Below are 20,457 nucleotides of genomic sequence, written 5' to 3' on the forward strand. Positions count from 1 at the left end.
ACGCCATAAAGGAACCTTATTCTGATAGATACACACGAAATTGCCAACGCTGAAAAGTTGAAACAACACTTCCAGCTGGATGCACATGACAGGTTACAGGACAGTATCAGATAAATTAAATTTGGGTAATATCCTGGATTCGGGAGTTTGCCAGCTATTCACCATTGCAGTAATGCAGGGCTTATTCAGGACTTTGTGTTACACGAACGACACACAAATATTAATTAGATAAATCCCGACTCGAATTTTTCATTTGACTTTTTAAAATGTATACGACTTGGCGCGTTTTAAATATTCAAAAGCAATATCATAAGTGCTCGTTTTTTGACGTATTATCTCACAGATGCTTGCCAGGCAAATTTGTTTCAGGTAGTAGCTGCGAAATTGGTCGAAACAAGATGTTCGCCCTATTTGGAAAGTTTTCTACATTCATTTTTTTTTATTTTTCTGGTGATTTATTAATTAGTAATTAAGGCGAGTAATTAATTAGCTGATCTTGTTTATGTTATCAATTACCAACATTCTAAACACTTAAAGTGAAAAAAAACTGTCGAAAACAAAATAAATTTAATTAATAATAAGCTTTATTCGACGAGCGGAAACCGTTAATTTACATCATAATGATGCTACTACGGACTGTTTATAAAAGAGTGTAGGATCTCAGGTGGTTTCGGAATTTGAATTTGCCGCATTTATACAGGGTCGCTAAAAAGTATGGATACAGTTAAATATTATAAAAACTATTCATCACAACTTGTTGAAATTTGGTGTATGCTAAAGAGTATATAAATCGTTTCAGATGTTTATTAAATTTCTATCTCCATTTGTTGTTCGGATACAAGGCTAACTTGATTTTTTTAAATAGCAATAAGGGTGAAATTTAATGTTTTCTGAGTTCTATGGTATAACACATGCATACCTTAATTTAATGGAATCTTTTTGAAAAATGTAAAATTTTGTTAGCCTTGAAAATGTTGCCTTTATCTATCCTTAGCTCTTTGTTGTTTAAACATTGACCTTAAAATAAGTAAGTTAAAAAAAATTAAACATGAAATACTTGATTTTTATGCTACAAAAGATGATCAACATGAGAATTTTTTTCGCTCAGTTTTACTTAAATGTACCATTATTAAACTAAATATTGCATCCAAATTTAATTTTTGTCTAATATACGAGTGACAGATATCGTTGATAACAGTATTTTCAATGCTAACTTAGTTTTACTATTCCAGAAAATTTTTGAACTTTAACTTTTTTACCTTTTAATAAATGTAAAGATGGATATTATGTAACATCGCTAAATTCAGGAAAAAATGCTTTTTTAAAAATACTTAAACTTGATCCTTCGTGCCTTTTAAAAAAATCAGATGATAGAATTTAAGCACTTTTAACTGTTTACCAAATTTCAAGATTCTTTGTTAAATCGTTCTGAAATATTTAACTGTATTCATACTTTTTAGCGACCCTAATAATTTCTGAAAAGTACCAATTTTTATCTACTCAGGCAACCAATAAAACAAAATTTTTCATACATTGACATTGTTTCTTTTTTCTGGAAAGACGCAATAAACTTTTAATATCTATATACTACGATCCTAGAGTCTAATAATGAAATTTCGAACGGTAGTATTTAATTAGTGTACATTTTTGCCTCAGTTTCCACTAAATGACAAGTCACAGCTTCCTTGATCAATGAAGAGAAACCCCTATCGCCCATCACCCATCATTGATCAAGAAAGCTATTGATAAGGTATCGTGATGGTTGTGTTTAAGAAGTCATTCTAGTCTGAGTTAAAAACTTTTAAAATAAATAATTGCAGTCAGAGCTCTGTTACCTGTTAAAATTAAGACACGTATTTCTGATACACTCTGTAGAATTAAAAATGAATGCTGCTTGAATTTGTAATTGTATGAAAAAAAAGTATTTAAGTAAGACAAAATAGCGTGTACTTTAAACTTATTGACAAAACGGCAGACGTAAATTTACTTCTTGGTCCACTTAATGCAATTACTTGCGAAATAATTTGTTTCTTTATTAAATTTTACGAAAAAAAGTGCCAGAACTGAACTTCCCGCACAAATAAACATGCAGCAACAATTTTGGAAAATTCTCAAGATGTCCATGCGCTACAATGGACATTTTGATTAGAAAAAATTATTAACTGCTATTAAACTATCATAACTCATAACATAAGCCACACAGTGACTCTCAATAGATGGGTAAATATTTTATTTAAAGAAAGTATGCACTTTTTGGAAAGTGATGGAAGGGTTTCTAATTAATTTCTAATTAATTGCTAAGCCGTTTCCTAACACCCTGTATAAACCGATAATTTAAATTTTGAAATCATCAAAGCTTTACATAAAATAGTTTTTATTTTTTATGATTGGGTTAATTTATTGTTTATTACTGATATCACAAAATCGAATCGTTGTTGGTTTTTTTACAATGAGAAATGTTTTAAAAAATTAAATTTAGTTTTAATGTCATATTCTGTATTTGAAATTAAATTTTAAATGTAAAATAACAAACGAGTAACTCTACGTACACAAAGCAGGGTAATTTAAAATGTATTGTTTTAATAGATTCGATTCCCGTTTATGATTAATAAACAAATCCCCATTAAGCAAGACCCATGTTTACGGGAGGAAACACTGACTATCCAGTAAATAATTTCCAGTTAATCCTTTGGTTTGTTGGCTTTAATAATTACATGGGGATTATAACTTCTTGGTGAATTCAAAATTTATTGTCTTGAATATTGCAAAACTTACTCCAACAAACCGCGTAGTTTATTTTCCCCATATTTTACAATTTCCAACAGAACTTCCTTTTCCACATTTGAAAATAGTAGAATATATAGCCCGCAAAGTCCAGCGAATACAAAAGCTTTCGTGCCTTCACAAGTCTTTAATCTCCACCCCCCGTAAATACCAATAAACCGTAAAAAGAATCCAATCGATAAGCAGTTACTCTATCAACGTGTCTGGGCCGTTTGACATCTCAATAGAATTTTTTATTCCCATAACAAAATGTCAAAACACGTTGTGCCTCTCCTGAACCGCGTTCTAATTAAAAAATTCGACCCCGCGGCTAAGACCAAAGGCGGTGTTGTGATTCCCGAAGGATGGAGGAAGAAAATTTCCAAAGGGAAAGTCGTCGCCGTGGGTCCGGGCACCGTCAATAACCAAGGCAAGACTGTGCCCTGCTGTCTTAAAGCCGGCGATGTGGTGTTACTTCCGGATTACGGAGGAACGAAAGTTCAATACGACGAGAAGCAGGAGTATTACCTCTACAGAGAGAATGACATTTTGGCGAAAATAAATGAGTAGGAACGCGGCGCGCTAGCACTGTTATAAATAACGCAATTTGACTCATTACCCCCCTATTTAACCTTTCCGACTGAGTTAATAAAAATAATTAATCGCCGCGTGCTGAATTTGCCGTCGTATATTTTTATTATTCCCTGATTGGTGACATTACTCATCACAGGTTTGTTAGTGGACGATTTTTCATGTGTGACGATTTTGTGTGTTTTTAAATCGAAGAATAAACGTTCAATCTAGAGTTCGAGACTTGTTTTAATTGCGAGACACCCTCCGCATGTCGGAAGGCCTGATGAAAGAGGTAATTAACTTTTATTGCAGGCGAACCTGCGCATGGCTATTATTTTAATGTGTGGCCTTATCTCATCGACTAAATTAATTTACGACACTTGAAGTCGACGTACAAATAGGCGCTTATTAGGGAATGTCATCAAGATTAACAAAATAGAGCAATTAACCAGCGATTGAATAAATTTGCAGTTGATTGAAGACCTCTGGTAGATGGTTAAGTTAAAGACTTGTGATTTGGGCCAACGATATTAAGAGATTTTGCGCTGTATCGTCTGTTTTCAATTTCAAACGACAAAGGGATTGAAATGGGCCACTAAACGGGAGAATTCTTGAAATATCGCATTTGGGGATCTTTCCACTTGCTCCCGTAATCATCCTCAAACGATTCGAAGGCGATAATACTGCTGGAACAACGTTCTAAATTTTCTTCGAGAAAAACGCCCTTTATGGCCTAGGTTTCGGTTTCCTTTTGCGGAATAGACTCTGAATTTTAATTAAGAAGCGACTTTAACGACATGTCTTGAGAAAACGTAAAAGAAACCAACAATAAGCTGTCTACAGCATCCATAAATCTTGATAACCAATTTCTGAATACGTGCTCTACCAATTTAATAGTTATTGGCGCTAAAATAATGTTGGATATAATTGAATTCTTAACTAATTTCAAGATAATATAATTATGAATCATGATGTTAACTTGCTTTAATTATTTATTAACACGGTTTTTGATTGGTCTAAAGTTCCAGTGATTAATCACACTTCTGTAGTTTGATTCGTGACGCAAATCAATTAAATAACATAATAAGATTCTGGTTCCAAGTCTTCATTGTCAGTAATTCAAATTAAGTTAATACAGTCAGAGTTGCTGGCGAGATTAGCGTTTATACGAAGATTTTAAACAGAAAAATGGACAAAAGACATCAAGCCCTAACAATTAAACAGCTTTTAGACAGTAACCTTCCAGATCTACCCTAAGGAAGTTGCTCATCTCATCTGAGAATCTTTGATAATGAGAGAAACTGCGGGAAATTAGGGGGAAAACACAGCACCTTATCATACGATCCAACTAATCAAAGGCGAAATTTGTCCCGATTTCTTCAAATGATTGTATTATTTATTTTATATTAGTTTTCCTATTCATACATACAGGGTGAGTCATTGATATGGGCGTGCTCGTTTGCACCTACACTGTTAAAGATGAATCAAATGTCAAAGTGCATGTTCTAAAATGACTTTGCTCTATACAGGGTGTTTTATTTTTACAGTGCAAACTTAAACAGTTTTTTTAAATGGAACCCCCTGTATATTTGTGCATATTTAAAATTTGCATTTTTTTTAGGCTTTATAAATCAGTTTAGTTTTGCAATTTACTTTTGCCGTTCAGAAGTTATTTAATTTTTTTCTACAATGTAGTGCGTCTGCAAGCACATAATTAAAAAATCGAAGAGCGCTTGGTTTTTGGGATATCAAGTTGGGACTTTGTCCGTGGGTAAACAAATGTCTGAGGTATGTACCTTTCGGTGACCAAATCATACATTTACATTGTAGCATCACTTTGCTGCGATACATTCATTTTGGTAAACTTTGAAAGACCATAACTTGATTTTTTTAAATAGCCCCCTCTGTATTTTATTACTAATTATTATTTAGCGGCTCATTTTACTTTTTTTAGCTCATAAATTTTTTTTCCAAAAGTTGGTAGTTAGAAATAATTGGGTTTTTCTGAAAAATGCACACAAAATCTCTTGGCTACTGATGTAGCGTGCTATGAAAAACAATACATTCTGTCATACTAATATCAAAATAGCATTTATAGTACGCCATGTTCTGATTTTCTTGAGAAAATGGATTTTGCGCGTAAAATGCATACCTACAAATTTCATCCAGACATAAATTTTAATAAAAATTTTGACAAGAAATTATTAAATAGCAATGGTAGAACTTTACAATAGAGAAATATGGAAATAAAAAACTAGGTATAACAAATCAACATTGAAACATATTACTTGCAATTACAAAACTGTTTGTAATGACGGCTTTTTAAAAATTTGCCGCTCCTAATGTGACATGATCAATTCTACGAAAAGCTTTTATAATTTTTTCTTGCATATTTTGTCTGGTAGTGCCGTCGTTTTTTTCATTTTTATTAAATGATTTCTTATGAAAATTATAGTTTATATCTCGATGAGATTGTATGTATTTTCCATGAAATTTTTTTTTTTACAACAAAATTAAAACGTGACGTACAAAAAACACCAGTCTGATGTTATGTTAGAATTTATTGTTTTACATGGCACACTACGTTGGTTATTCAAGAGATTTTTTGTGAATTTTTCAGAAAAATCGAATTATCTCCTAAACTATCAATTTTTGGAAAAAAATTAAAGAGGTAAAAAAGATGTTAAATAAGATGCTGAATAATACTCAGTAATAAAATACAGAGAATGCTATTTGAAAAAATTAAGTTATTAGTCCTTCAAAGTTTACCAAAATGAATATGTCACAGCATAGTAATGCTACAATGTAAATGGACAGTCTTGTTGTTTAAAGATACTCCCGACAGTTGTTTACACAAAGACAAAATCCCAACTTAATATCTCTAAAACCAAGCGCAAGGCGATTTTTTAATAATGTGCCTGGCAGACGCACAAAATTGTAGAAAAAATTTAATAACTTCTGTACGGTTCAAGCAAAATGCAAAACTAAACTAATTTATAAAGTCAAAAAAGCGCACATTTAAATATATACAAATATACAGGGAGTGCCATTTAAAACAACTATGGTTAAGGCTGTACTATAAAAATGTAACACCCTGTATAGGGCAAAATAATTTTAGAACGTGCACTTTGACTTTTCATTTGCAGTGCCATTTGATTGATTTGATCTTTGACAGTGTAGGTGCAATTCGAAAGTAAAATTACCGTTGGGGGCGCCACTGAGCTAGGTCGAAAACAGTAACCATAAATGGCGGAAAAATGTTTATTCTGGAATTGAGGCGTCACAATTATTGCATTGCCTATGCAGATAGACTAATGTATCTTTGGTGCAAGAAACGAATGTTGACAAATTAGAGATGACGAGGAAAACACTAATAACGAATGACTGTATGGTTCACTTTCTTTATTGGAAAATTATTACATAGACATTGAAAAGCCTATCTTTGGCATAATTTACCTTTAAATGTATCAGTAGTTGTTAATCTTAATTGTAGTTTTGTTGATTTATCGAAGTATTTCATGATTTTTTCAGTGGAAAAATTCTGACCTAAAATTCACACACTTTACTAATTTATTGGTTTCTTGAGCCCAACTTTGTGTTCGCTGTGATCTATAACTTATAGTCTTTAATTAGACAACTGTTTAATAACACTGTAATCAAAATTTAATTTTTTTTAACTCTATACACTTTCAAGTTCCAACAATAAACACTTTATAAGTACCACGAAAAACCGCAAAGTCAAAGCTAGTATTTACCACCACATACTTTTAAAGTGATATCCTCTAATGTAAGTAATTAACACTATACACGCAAAATTGTTAATCAAATCATTAAATGTCAATCATAAATGTTAATTAAATGTGGGATTACGAAAATATTGTTACTGTTTTCGACATAGTTCAAAAGTCATCACCAGAGGGCGTTTAGTTAATTTCGAGCATGCCCATATCAATGACTCACCCTGTATTCTGGAATTGCTGCTCCAACTTGATCGAATTTAAATATTAATCCACCTGTGCAGCTTTGAAACTGTTTCTAGGTTTTTCACCGGAATCGTGTAGAACGCTGTTTCTGCACGTTTTTTAAAGTCGTAAATCACTTTTAGAAAAGTTTTGGCTTCTCACTTGTGTTACAAGGGGAAAATTAGTCGAATCTGGTACTTTGATTCGGCGCTCTCCAGTTTCAATTAAATGCGTATCAGAGCGATATCAGGCTGAAAGGTCACTTTTCAATTTGAAACTTTTGGCATAATGGGTAAAACTTTCGACAAAATTCCTTGTTAAGGTGTCCGTTTCATCCGTTCGTCGAAAAGCTATCTCCCAAAGCGCGTATTCATAAAAAGTGTCCATTTCACTTAGTAAATTTCCAAAGCCTGAGTAGCAATGAGATTTTAGTAAAAAGAATGGAGACAAAAAATCAGATTGGCTTAAATCGTACGTGACATTTGATATTGAGGGTGCTTTGTCAAACGTAGAGATCCTGTCAAACGATGCCATATTTTCAATACTTCATTACCATACTCTTCGTGGATTGGTGAGGGATAATTGATTTTCTTTCATCGTAAATTCGATGGAAAACGTTTTTCCAGGAGTCTCGCGATTACTTGTCCAACTTATGAAAATATTACCAAGCTGAACCTAGCCAATAGCGACTTGTTGATGATAAAGAGGGAAACTTTTAACAAGTATCAGAAACTTGAAGAGTTGAATATAATAAACTCTCGACTGAATGCGATCGCCGATGGAGCTTTTTACGATTTGCCACAACTCACCAAAGTTAACATGTCGAAAAATCTCATCTCCGGACTGAGCGAAAAAATATTCAGGCCTGGGAGCAAATTATGGAAATTCGTTGTCTCTTATAACATGTTAAGTGATATTGACGATTTTGATATCGGTTATTTGCCGGAACTTGCAATTTTGGACATTTCAAACAATCACATGAGGTATTTGCCAGCGAGTGTGGTAAATAAGCTGAAAAATGATAACAATTTTACGCTGATAGCCGCAAACAATCCCTGGGATTGCACTAATGAAAAATGGCGCGATTTGCTTGATAAGCATCTTGCAGAAAAATTCTGCGGGCCTGAAGTTTCACCTCACAGTTTAGTTATGACACTTCCGCCACAAGCCGGTTTTACCACGTGCATTTTTTGGATCGTTGGTGCCTTCTGGTGTGGAATTATTTTGGGCAACTTGTGTATAATAAGAAAACTCGTATGTAAACCGAAAGGTTTGAGCAAGCAAGATCAGTGCACCCAATATGGTAATTAAGTGCACTCGCGTTATAAAAGCGCATTAATTACTTGCAGATTCATGGGCTTTTTCGTTTTCGGAAAATCGTCTCAAGACTGGGCCTTTTTCGGATATTCGCATGCAAACTTTAAGCTCAGCGCCTGCTAAGTCAAGTACAGCAATCGTTCATGGCACCGATCCTAAAACGAGCACTTTGTATGTTTGAATATTTTGTGAATTTGTATTTGTCTTGTGGTTAACAAAATTTATTTCACAACACTAAATTTTCACATCACGCACTGTGCGCACCACAAATCGTTTGTAGATTTTCCACTTGTGTTTTATACGAAAGACTTGGACTCTCATGCTCCAGTATGAACTACAATTAAATTGCTAAATCTCTTTATTCAAACCGATAACAAACCACCTCATTTTCTTCAGTACTCTCCGAATCCAGCAGCGTCTGCAGCTGCCTCTTCTGCATCACCACTTCGCTCAACTTCTTTTTCAAATCCTCACACTCTTGCGACTTTTGTTTCAGCTCTTCCGTTTTCGTTTTCTCGAATTTGCGGGCCTCACTTATAGTTTTCTTGATGACGTTGTGTAGCTTTTCGATGTCGTTCAAATCGGTTGTTACGCATTTTCCGACCGAGCTTCTGTTGTCAATGTGTTGGATTATTTCCCGGAGCTTTTCGTTCTCCTCCTTGAGTTGATCCACTTCTTTGTTGTATTTCTCGCGCTGCTCGCGAGAGAGTGACAAGAGGGACATTGCTTGCGAGTAAACCTTCTCCAACATTTTTGTGACACAATAATCTGGAATTTTTTTGGTTTAGGTGAAAGGGGAACGTTGTAAGGGGAGACCCACCAGTTTCGTCTTGTTCCTGTAAAGAGTCAAAATTGTCATGAAGGAGCTTGAGATTATTCTCGATTATGTCGATCTCATCAACGGTGGGGTCCAGTATTTTACGTTTTTTGGACAGTTGTTTTACCAAATTTTCCAACTCGAATTTTTCCATCTGCACGTTGACTAAGTAGTTGCAGATTGTGCGTTCATCTTGAGGAAGCGAGTAAACTTGCTCCACTGCAATTAAAATAATAGATAAATATTTATTTGGTGACGTACAGTCTTTCAAAATGAAAATGACGCATCCATAAATGATCCGTGCAGTCATAAATCATCAAAGATCGCAATTTTGAGATTTAAGTTCGACATTTCGTTTCGTTTATCTATAAATGGTTTATTATCCCATTTAACCCTTTAAAAAGTTACAGAATTGGCCTCAAACGTGGAGCCTTTATGTAATTTTGTTTACAATCTCATGCGAATTAAAGAACATTGAGAATTTTTTTTCTGCACTAAAAACACATAAATTGAAAATGTTATACAATGTGTTCAAAAATGGTTGTTCATCAAGTCACCTATGAAATTTGAACCTATGTGCCGCATTATTTAAATTGTGAATGCCGTCAAAATAACGCAAACAGGCTGTGGATCCAAAAATGAAGAATACACAACAACAAACATCACCGAAATATAAAACACAAATCAAGACAAACCTTACACTTGAACCAACTTGTAAAAAGCTAATTCAAAGATTTGACAGAGAAACTACAATAATCATTTAGACGAAGCGGCACATTGAATTTGAATTCCACTGTCAACTTGATGAACAACCATTTTTAAACACATTGTATATTTAAATTTTGACTAAATTATCTAATTTTTCAAAAACTGTTATTCTTCGACACTGTCAAAATTTAGGGTTTTTCTCCTGTGTAAGAAAGTTTTGACAACTGTTTGACATTTTTCAATATGAAACTCAGATTATTTTTAACAGATTTGAAGCAATTTTAAGCCTTGTTGACTCTAATTCGAAGAATAAAATGTTGTATTCAACTCGTTTTCGTGTAAATAGGTTCATTGATTTCACCTCGTGGATAATAAACTCGTTTTCACTCGTGGTTTAATATTACACTCGTGAAATAAAGCGTCCGATTTACACTAAAACTCGTTAAATAAATAACTATTAATAAAAGGCTTGAAAATAGTAGGAAAAACTTTATGTGGGTATTTCTGTTTCACACTGAAAAACGTACTAAACACTTAAGAAAGGTAAAATGATTTTCAACTTAATTTGGTGATTTTGTTTTGTTTTAGAGTCATCTCTAAACTTAAAATTTGAACTCAATTTCGATCAAATGTTGCGTTTTTTTGAATTACTTTAATAAAATTTTACTCAAAAACGAGTTAATCCAAAAGAAACCAACATCAATTTTTATTTATTTTGTGTGTTTTGACAAATTCTCGAAAATAAATTAGTCTCGACCAAATAAAGACAAGATAACTTCAATTACAATCTAGGTATTTTATTGACTTTTCAACCAATTTTCGGTAAATTTTTCGAAAAAAACCTTATTTTCAATAACATTATTTTGGTGTAATTGGGTGACTTTTCCGTCTGCCTGAAAAGAAACTGTGAAAGAATTTGCATTTCTGACTAAACAACTTGCTTAAGAAAACAAAAATAAGATATTGTAGCAACGTTTTTTTTGTACACCATAAAGTTTTACAACAGATGATGGTGTTTAAGATAAGCAACTCTTACAATAAGATGTTTTGACAAGGATGACCCAAAAATATTTGTGATACTAAACGGTTCGTCTGAAAGACGACAACCTGCCTGCTATAAATCACACCATAAGCTTGCCTGAGTAATTAACTTGCGGTTTAGGGTAATCATAGTAAAAATTTAATGTTGTACAAAGAAAACGTTGGTTCAATAATTTTGGATTTAAATTGGTGACTTTTCAGTCTCTTCTAGCGAAATCTCAGAAAAAAATTTTTAATGCTTAAATGGCCAAGAATGACAAAAATAACATCCTTTTATTCAAAATTTATTGTTGTAAAAAATTGTTGTAAAAAATGAACCTCAGATAAAAACTACTTTTTTAACGTAGTTTTTATCTCAGAACTTTTTGGTGAAATTTCGGTTTGTTTTTAACACAATTTTGAGAGATAGTATTTTTTTTATAACTGGCAACCGTTATCAAAATATTAAAAAAAGAGAATACAAATTCTATTAACTCTTTGCTTGCTGAACAAATAATTATGGAAGTAGCATATTTTTGGAACGATTTATAGTTTTTTTTTTTGAAGAAATTTCGCTCAAAAACGAGCTAAATCGAGCGAAATAAATCAAATAAATCCTTCGAAGTAAGCTAATAATTCATTAAGGGTGGATTTTACAATCTCGGATAACTTTCTTTTGGGGATAAATTTTGAAAAATACATTGTTGTAACACTTGTAACCATAGTAATTATACTAGAAATAAGTAAATAACTTATTCGGGGTTTATCTGACGATTGTAAAATCCACCCTAATTTGGATAAATTTTCATGATTTTCCAGCCAGTATTAACAAAATTAATCGAACAAGTTTTGTTTGGATCTCAAAAAATGTGCTTAATCTGTCGAAAGAGACAAAAATGTTACTATTTTCCTACTTTTGTAATGTTATTGCTGTTAACGAAATTTTGCGAAATAATTAGCATTCTAGCTAGAAAAGGTGCTAAAACACTCGAAGAAACCAACATTATGTGGTGCTACTAGTGCTACTAGTAAATGACTTTGTGGCTTTGTGGAAATTCCACTACCTAACTGACTAACAATTAGTAACAACATTTTTGACCAAAATTTGCTTCGTTAAATGTTTGTACCTACCCACTAAGCGTTTTTTGCTCAAAAGTCAGCGAAATGAAGCACAATAAACTAAATTAAAGAAATCCCCATCTTATTTCGTGATTTTTTGGATATAGGAGAAACTTCAAACGAAAAGTTAAAGGTAACACCATTTCTCACAATAAGATAACTGCTTTGTTTTTTGTTTTATTTTTGATGCAATTACGCACAAAAAGTTATTAAAGCGAGTAAAATACTACCACCAAGTGCGACTTATTTTCGTAGATTTTAGACATTTTTTGACTAAATCTCATGAAACAAATGAATATATAACATTTAAGAAGAATCAGCTAAAAAGTAACATCAACTTCAGTCTAATTTAGTAAATTAAATTTGCAAACAAACTAAAAAATTAATTTTTGACCTTCCCTTAAAGTGTCTAAACGTTGCGACGAACTTAAAAATTGTTTTATTTGTCATTTGTCCAATAAGAAAATGACAAATGAAATCTGGATGTATCAAAACTAGTCTACGATTTATAACGGGGGGTGATTGCGGTCAAGGGATCGAGACTGCTTAGTAGGCGTTCGTTTTGGACGCGTCATTTTGATTGTGTGTGACTGTACTACAACTTACCAATTTCATTTCGTTTCTCTTCGGCGTTGATCAAGCGATCACAACATTTTCTAAACCCGTTCATTGAACTCTTTAAACTTATTGTCGTGTCCAGTAGACTGTTAAATATTTCGATATAGTTTGTATTGATGTCAAAGTTCCCCAAGAACTTTTTTATTTCGGCAGGACTCATGTACTGCTTCATGTTAGAAATGATTTCATTGAGAATAACTTCCTGAGTCTGAATAACACAATTCGTTCGGCCAGCAATGTTGCAAACACGGTCATAAAGCTCCATTATCCGGCTTTTCATTCCTAATTCTCTGTAGAATTTGTTCATAGCTAAAGCCACGGTCATATTATCGTCCGTGAGTTCAGGTAAGCACTAAAATATCGTTTTAGAGAATTTGTAAAGCTTTGGCTCAGCTTACCGTTTTGGCAAATTCCACCATAAGCGGACTGTTCATTTCCTTCTTGATGTAAAACTCGAGCTGGATTCTTTGATTGTGGACCTGTTTTTTGAGCTTGTCAATAACACGATTTTTTTCCTCGAGGATGACTTGCAGGGGCGGAAGAGACTGATGTTCCTGATCATTGCTGAGATGAGACTGGAAACCGCATTTTAATTAAAATTCAAGACATTCCTTTCCTTACTCGCGTGTTGGAGTAGTAAGTGTGGCTACTGGCACTTCGGACGCTGCTCATTTTCCTAATCTATTCAAAAACTGTGCATCTATACTTGAATTTGAACTGGCATTTTTATTGAATGACGTAACGTCAATTTATTGTTTCAATTATTTCCCCAGCATCTTGTTCCTTTGAAAAGTGGGGTAATTACGCGGGAGTTTGCTAATGTTGGAGCAATCTACCTAAAATTCCATTACACACTCGTTGGAAGTTCAGCAGATGAGCGTAAAGATCTCAAACTCAACACTCAAACTACATATTAATTAATGGTGGAGGGTTTCAAAGCTGTTTCGTGTTTCAATCTTGCCGCTATCGATTGCCTGCTAAAATACGATCTTTAATAATAGTTTTTAATACTGCCAATCGTCACGAAATAGAGATTTCGCACCGTAATATAAAAATTATTTACACTCAGTGGTCGTTTTTTAACCTGCAAACTATGAGAATCGATAACAAGTTTTAGAAGAGAAATGCTTGCAACTAGGAGAAATAAATTACATGTTGAATCCAGAACTACCCTTCCTTGAACAATTAAGAAAAAGTAACGGAACTTAACGGCCGAAATTATTGGAGTAATTCCTATTAAAGCTGGAACTTTCTGCATAATGAATGTAGAGTTTGTTTCGAACAATCTATTAGTGCAGACCCTCCTCATAATGTCTACTTCATTAACTTATATTATTTCATTAAAATTTTCATAATTAGCTAGGCGAAGCGAGTAAAAATATGAAACGAAAAGCGCCCTATGTTAACAGAGCTTATCCAAGCTCTAATCTTTACAATTATACATTCATGGCTTCTTTGCGGATAAATAAAGCTTATTACAACCCAAACAGTACAAATGCCAAGTAGCGCTATCGATTTATTCACAACGCAAATCTGCTTTGGCACGAATCATTATTCTTTTGACGCCTTTAAAAAGCTTTCACGATTTGGAATATAAGCGCTGCTATTTTCATCTATGACAGATGTTTTTTATTGATAAAACGTTTTTATTTCCGCAATCATAAAAACGTGTTAATATGTTAGATAAAGCCTTGGATAAGTCTTATGTCTTTATTATTACTGAGGTCCTGCGGTTGGATATTTTGTGACACCATAAATTCGTTATCAGAACTTCCTTTCTAAAACTCGACTCGGCAAAGATCTGAAAAAAGATAATGCCAAATCCAAAAAGAGGGGTGAGTTAATAGTGAGTTCAGAAGGATAAATATTTTCCAGGTCACAGTTTTTTAGGATTTAAATAAAAAATTATTTTTTTAAATTTAATCATAAATGGTCTAGCTTTATATTGTGGTGGTGATGAAGAGCTGTCAGTGACTGAAAACCAGGTTTGTGATTTATTTACAGCCATTTTTCATGTTGTAAAGCAAACGCTCTGAATAAATCTTTTTAATCAGATCTTTTTAATAACCAAACCTATTTGATTAAGCCAAATAAGCTTCCAACTCTGGCCAATATACAGGGTGATTCTTGTAGGGCTTACATTAGAAACTTTTTAACTTCTAATGTAGCTAGTGCTTTAAGATTTTGTATGCAATCTAAATCGACCATCCTGAGTTCAACTAAATTATTCTCAAGATGTTTGAATTTTTTAAACTTTTAAATTTTAAATAGTAACTACCTATTTATACAGGGCGTCTCAGCGAAGACTTTCGAGCCTGATATCTCAGATATTTGTCAACGGATTTTTATGAAATTTAAAATGCAGATATTTTAGAAGATAAAGATTAAAATACAACTAATGCAAAAATTCAAACATGTTAAGTCTTTTAAGACTGCTGTCAGAAAAAACTCATTTGTGGAAGACAAAATTTAATTTTTTTCTTGGGTCAGCCGAACGATTTGGTTAATTTTTTGTGTGGCCATTTATTTTTCGGGGTTTAATGATTTTTTTAATAATTTTATTTTCTCTAATTGAAAGACCACCTCCTAAAATATGTGCATTCTAAATTTCATAACAATCCGTTGACAAATAAGTGAGATATTAAGCTCGAAAGTCTTATCTGAGACACGTTGTATTGCATTTTTAAATTTGTCTCTTGAAACTGAGTAAAATGTATCTAGTTGTTAGTACTTACCTGACATAGTTTTTGACGTATGTCAATTTTTTATACAAATTTTTTTGCAGGGGTTTATTCAAAATATCACAGCCCTTGAATTCTTTACAACAAGTAAATAAATCATTCTGTCTTTGCTAGCCAAAGGCTCGAAGGGTCTTCTCCAGTATTTAGGATTGTCCACTATCAAATTGCAAGGCTACTATGATTTTTTTGAAAAAGACAATTAAAAAATAATTGTAAAACATATGGGATGACTCAATGGCAATCAAAAGAACATCAATTTTTATGCAGACTTTTATTAACATCTTCTATATCTATCTCTTACAGTTTTTGAAATAATCGCAAAAAACAGACATTTACCTCATTATTTTCATTTTTAATCAAGTAAACTTTCGAAAAATACGATAAAATTGTGCTATTAATTAAAAAAATTTACTATTTAATCAACATTTTCGTTCAAAATTCTATGGCAGACTGACTAAGTTACTTTACATAATTTACAAAGTTATAATAAACTATATTTAAATATGATTGTTTTACTGTTTATTCGATAATAAACCAGCTAAAAACTAAATAAAATATTGAAGTTTGACAATTATTGATCATTTTACAAACTCTACTTGATTAACTATGAAAATTACGAAGTAAAATCCGTTTTTTTCAAAAACTGTAAGAGAAAGCACGTATTGATAAAAGTCACTATAAATATCGTCGATATTCTTTCGATTGCCGAAAATAGACCGGGTCGTTCCATTTGAAAAAACTAAGTTATATCAGTTTTTTGAAAACCATTTTGAAAAAATCATACCAGCCATGAGTTTTGACAATTGACAATTTAGAAAATTCCAGAAAACTTTTTAAACCTTCGGTTATTGCAAAAAAAATTATACACTTATCGCAAAGGATTCAAGGGCTGTGATATCTTAGATAAACCCCTTGCAAATGAAAATGTTAACAAAAAAATTGACATATGTCAAAAACTATGTCAGATAAGTACCAACAACTTAGATAAATTTTACTCGGTTTGAGAAGGTGAATTCAAAAATGCAATAAAAATGTTTCGTTACTTTTTAAAATTTCAAACTTGGCGCCAATTTTTTGTAGTTCCGGAAGCCCAACCATTTTGAAAATAATTTAGTTGAACTCTGAATAGCCGCTTTGGATCGTGTACAAAATTTTAAAACTGTAGCTTTATTAAAAGTTAAAAAGTTTCTAATGTAGGCCCTAAAAAAAGAATCACTCTGTAACTTTTTAATAATAATAAACGTTTGTATAAAGATAAGCTTGTTTTTTTAATTAATTAAGAAACAGTGTTCAAAAAATAAATACGATGTGTTTGAGCGATTTTTTGAAATCATTTATTTGCCGATCTTTCTGCTAAAATATCTCATATTCATGAAGGTTCTTTTAACTTAACTACTCCGAATCAAAAATTGTTATTTTATCAAAACATTTGTAGAAAAGTTTGAGTTACAATTTTTTGTTAGGTATACGAACTGTTGAAACTAACGTGAGAGCTCAAAATCGCTGTAAGCCACCAACTGAACTAAATAAAAATAGTTTTAATCCAAGTAAATTGTTCGTCCGCGGCAACTGAATTGCAGACGGCACTTTCCTTATTGAAAGCATGCCGGGTTTTAAAGATATATTCCACGACAAGCAATACTCAGCTTAATTAAACTCCGCAAACCGTTTCATAATATTTTAATTTCATTTTGTAGGATTCGTCGGCGACTTTCGAGTGCTGCTTTTTATTCTAAAACATCACATGAGTAAAAGAAACATCCCTCAAGGCAAACTACGTGCTCCTTTTTTTAACAGACCCTCTCGCCAACGACATTATCCCAGAGGATACTTTGAAACTTTGAAATTGCGTTAGCACCTGCACTTTATACCCAAACTGACTGGACGATTTCTCCGAAATTAGTCAATAGTTGAGTACTTTCTTTTCGATTTGTTTTGGGTGGTTTTTATGTGGCTTTTGAGACGTGGGCGATTTCCATATTCGCTTTCTTCGAGGATTGAGTAGGAAACTGAGGATCATCACCTGAGATAAGTTTCTGAAGCGAGCCACATTATCGACTATCGCTATGTATGGTATTTTGTTGTTCAAATTTCAGGATCGTAAACTTCGAAACTGTACGAATACTAACAAGTTCTTCGTCGTCCCCTAATAAGAAAATCGATACTGAGGGTATGTTTGACGGCAGTTGGGGTTTTAATGGTTTCTTTTATTGCCTTTTTATTCACGCATTTGTGATAACTAGTTAACAAAAATCGTAACTTTTCTATCAACACCTATTTAATAACGCAATCATCCTAATTTACTTGAATAATAAATTATCGGTTATGCCCAGTTGTCTAAATTTGTAGTAAATTGGAATCACATTGAGCAATATCAAAACCAGTAATGAAAAGCTGTCAGCGATTGAAAACAGTGGTGATTTATTATTTAGATACATTTTTCATGCAGGGGTAATCTATTGTTCAAAAACTATCGACTGACAAATTATGGAGTAATGAACGTTTTGTATTTGCGTATAAAATGATTTACACTTTAATCATACCTACTTGACTAGAATTATCGACGATTCCGAACTGTAATATTGAATAAATTATACAAGTAATTGAGTAGAATTACTAATTCGATTATAATTTTGCCACTAACCGGTAGACAACTTCTGACCTGTTTAGATATTTATAAGAATTTACTTTGCGTCTGAATTAGATTATGCCAAAATGTGTCCAAATGTAGGGATAAAAGGCTTATTACATATTTAATATGTGCGTGTGTACTGCAAAGTTCTAACCATTCTCAACGTCATTTAGCTGCTTTTTGAATAACTTTATTAGCTCTACTTTAAATAAGCGTAAAATTTAACCTCTGTTTTTTATAGACAAGCAAAAGTAACGCACAAAATTCATATCTTTGTTATGAGTCATTTCTGAAAAACATCCTCGAACAGGTCGATTTTATTTTTTTAAATGCTATTATGGCACCATAATGACATTTCTGACGTCAATCGGTTTTCAGTAATGACGTTATTTTTATTTTTTTTAATGATAACTCACATGTTTCATTAGTGCATGGTACACATTTTTCTGGTAAGTACAGGGTGCTCAAAAACTGGCGCACCAACTCAATGGTGTGTGGTAGAGAACAGGTCACATATAAAAGTAAAAATAGTAAAAATAACGATTACCTACCTTCGGTTCACTTTCATAAAAACCATTGTGGTGGAATTGACTAAGCTGTTACCATGACAACTCATATAAAAGTTAGTGCCAAGAGTACCCAATTTCCACCACAATGGTTTTTATGAAAGTGAACCGAATGTAGTGTGAAACATAAAAACATTAAAAAATAATGAAAACTAAAGAAGTTAATACAACAAATTTGTAGCTCCAGATTTTTTAAAATATGACTAAGAATTTTTTAACAATTTTTCCATAATCTACACTTGCTTCTCAATAACGTACCACCGAGTTGGTACGCCAGTTTTTGAGCATACTGTATAAATATATTAAAAAAATAAAGCGAAAAAAATAAAAACAAAGAACAAATAAAGTTATAAAAGTTATTGAGAGTATCACACAGAGCTCTATATTTTCTTTCTTGCTCTATTTTTTTGTCTTCAGGTGTCATACTAAATGTTTTATACTAATTTCAAAAAAAAAAAAACAATTGCCAGTTAGTAAATAAGCCAAAAACAAAAAGATAAAAAGATGAAGCTCATTATGCTTTATAAATTTGTAACTCCAGATTTTTTAAAATATGGTTAAGAATTTTTTCAACATTTTTTCCATAATCTACACTTGCTTCTCAATAACGTACCACTGAGTTGGTGCGCCACTTTTTGAACATACTAAATAAACATATTCAAAAAATAAAGCAAAAAAATAAAATCAAAGAAGAAAAAAAATTATAAAAGTTCTTGAGAGTAAGTATCACACAGAGCTTAATATATTCGTTCTTGTTTATTTTTTTGTCTTTAGGTGTCACATAAATGTTTTATACTAATTAAAAAAAATAAAAAAACAATTGCCTGTCAAAAACAAAAAGATAAAGCCCATTATGCTTAATTGTCAACACAGGCTTTTTCGAACTCATTATATGTGATACGAGGTCGGTTAAATTAGAGCAAAGTTGAGCATTTTTATGCTGAACAATTATCTGAAACAAATTTTGATGTGACATTTTTAGTTTTTGAATCACTAGAAAAAAAATAGAAATTTGTAATTTTCGTTTTTATTTTTCCGGTGAAAACCAAAAAAAAAAACTCGACATTTTTAACTTGGACGTTCTTCAAGAACTTGTTCACAGGGAATCAAGGAATCTAAATCTGTCATCAATTTTTCAAGACGTTGTCAGAGTCAGAGTTAAAACACTTAATAACTTTGGGTTTTCTTATGGAAGCCATAATCGCTTTTTGTATTTTTGAAAAGTCTTTTGTATTCCTGATTACAAATGATATGATCGAATTTTAATGCTGATCAAAATGAAAAAAAAGCATTTTTTGGAAGAGTGCTTTGGAAAAAACGCCAGCAATTTCGTTTTTGCACAAACTAGATGTTGGAAGTTTAATTGAATTTGAACAAAATAAGACAAAGTTAAAAATACTGCTCGCATATTTAATAGAACTGTCAAAATTGTCGGCGTTTTTTTCCAAAACACTTTATGCGAAAACGCTTTTTCTTTAATTTTAATCAACATGTAAGAGTCGATCGATCATATTATCGATCATATCGTTGTAATCAGGAACAACAAGACTTTTCAAAAATACTAATATTGAAACCAAAGTTTAGTATTGTAACTCTCATCAAGAACGCCTTGGAAAAGACA

General features: G+C 32.4%; 3 protein-coding genes across 10 annotated transcripts in view; 2 read left to right on the top strand and 1 right to left on the bottom strand.

Moving 5' to 3' along the window:
* The window catches only part of Liprin-gamma, a 71,772-nt gene that overhangs the window by 11,155 nt on the left and 40,160 nt on the right, over positions 1–20,457 (top strand). The window lies entirely within an intron of this gene.
* On the top strand, positions 7,743–8,796 carry LOC658233 (leucine-rich repeat-containing protein 15). The gene is made up of 3 exons (XM_015978200.2): positions 7,743–7,869; positions 7,925–8,601; positions 8,648–8,796. The coding sequence occupies exons 1-3, from the start codon at positions 7,826–7,828 to the stop codon at positions 8,794–8,796; spliced, it is 870 nt and encodes a 289-aa protein (XP_015833686.1). The 5' UTR covers positions 7,743–7,825.
* LOC103314599 (chromosome partition protein Smc) lies at positions 8,784–13,670 on the bottom strand. Its single transcript, XM_008201030.3, has 6 exons — positions 13,519–13,670; positions 13,296–13,472; positions 12,886–13,249; positions 9,436–9,651; positions 8,998–9,383; positions 8,784–8,949 (listed from the first exon to the last, which is right to left on the bottom strand). The coding sequence occupies exons 1-6, from the start codon at positions 13,567–13,569 to the stop codon at positions 8,863–8,865; spliced, it is 1,281 nt and encodes a 426-aa protein (XP_008199252.1). The 5' UTR covers positions 13,570–13,670; the 3' UTR covers positions 8,784–8,862.

The sequence above is a fragment of the Tribolium castaneum genome, chromosome 1 (genome assembly GCF_031307605.1).
Source record: "Tribolium castaneum strain GA2 chromosome 1, icTriCast1.1, whole genome shotgun sequence".
NCBI lineage: Eukaryota > Metazoa > Arthropoda > Insecta > Coleoptera > Tenebrionidae > Tribolium > Tribolium castaneum.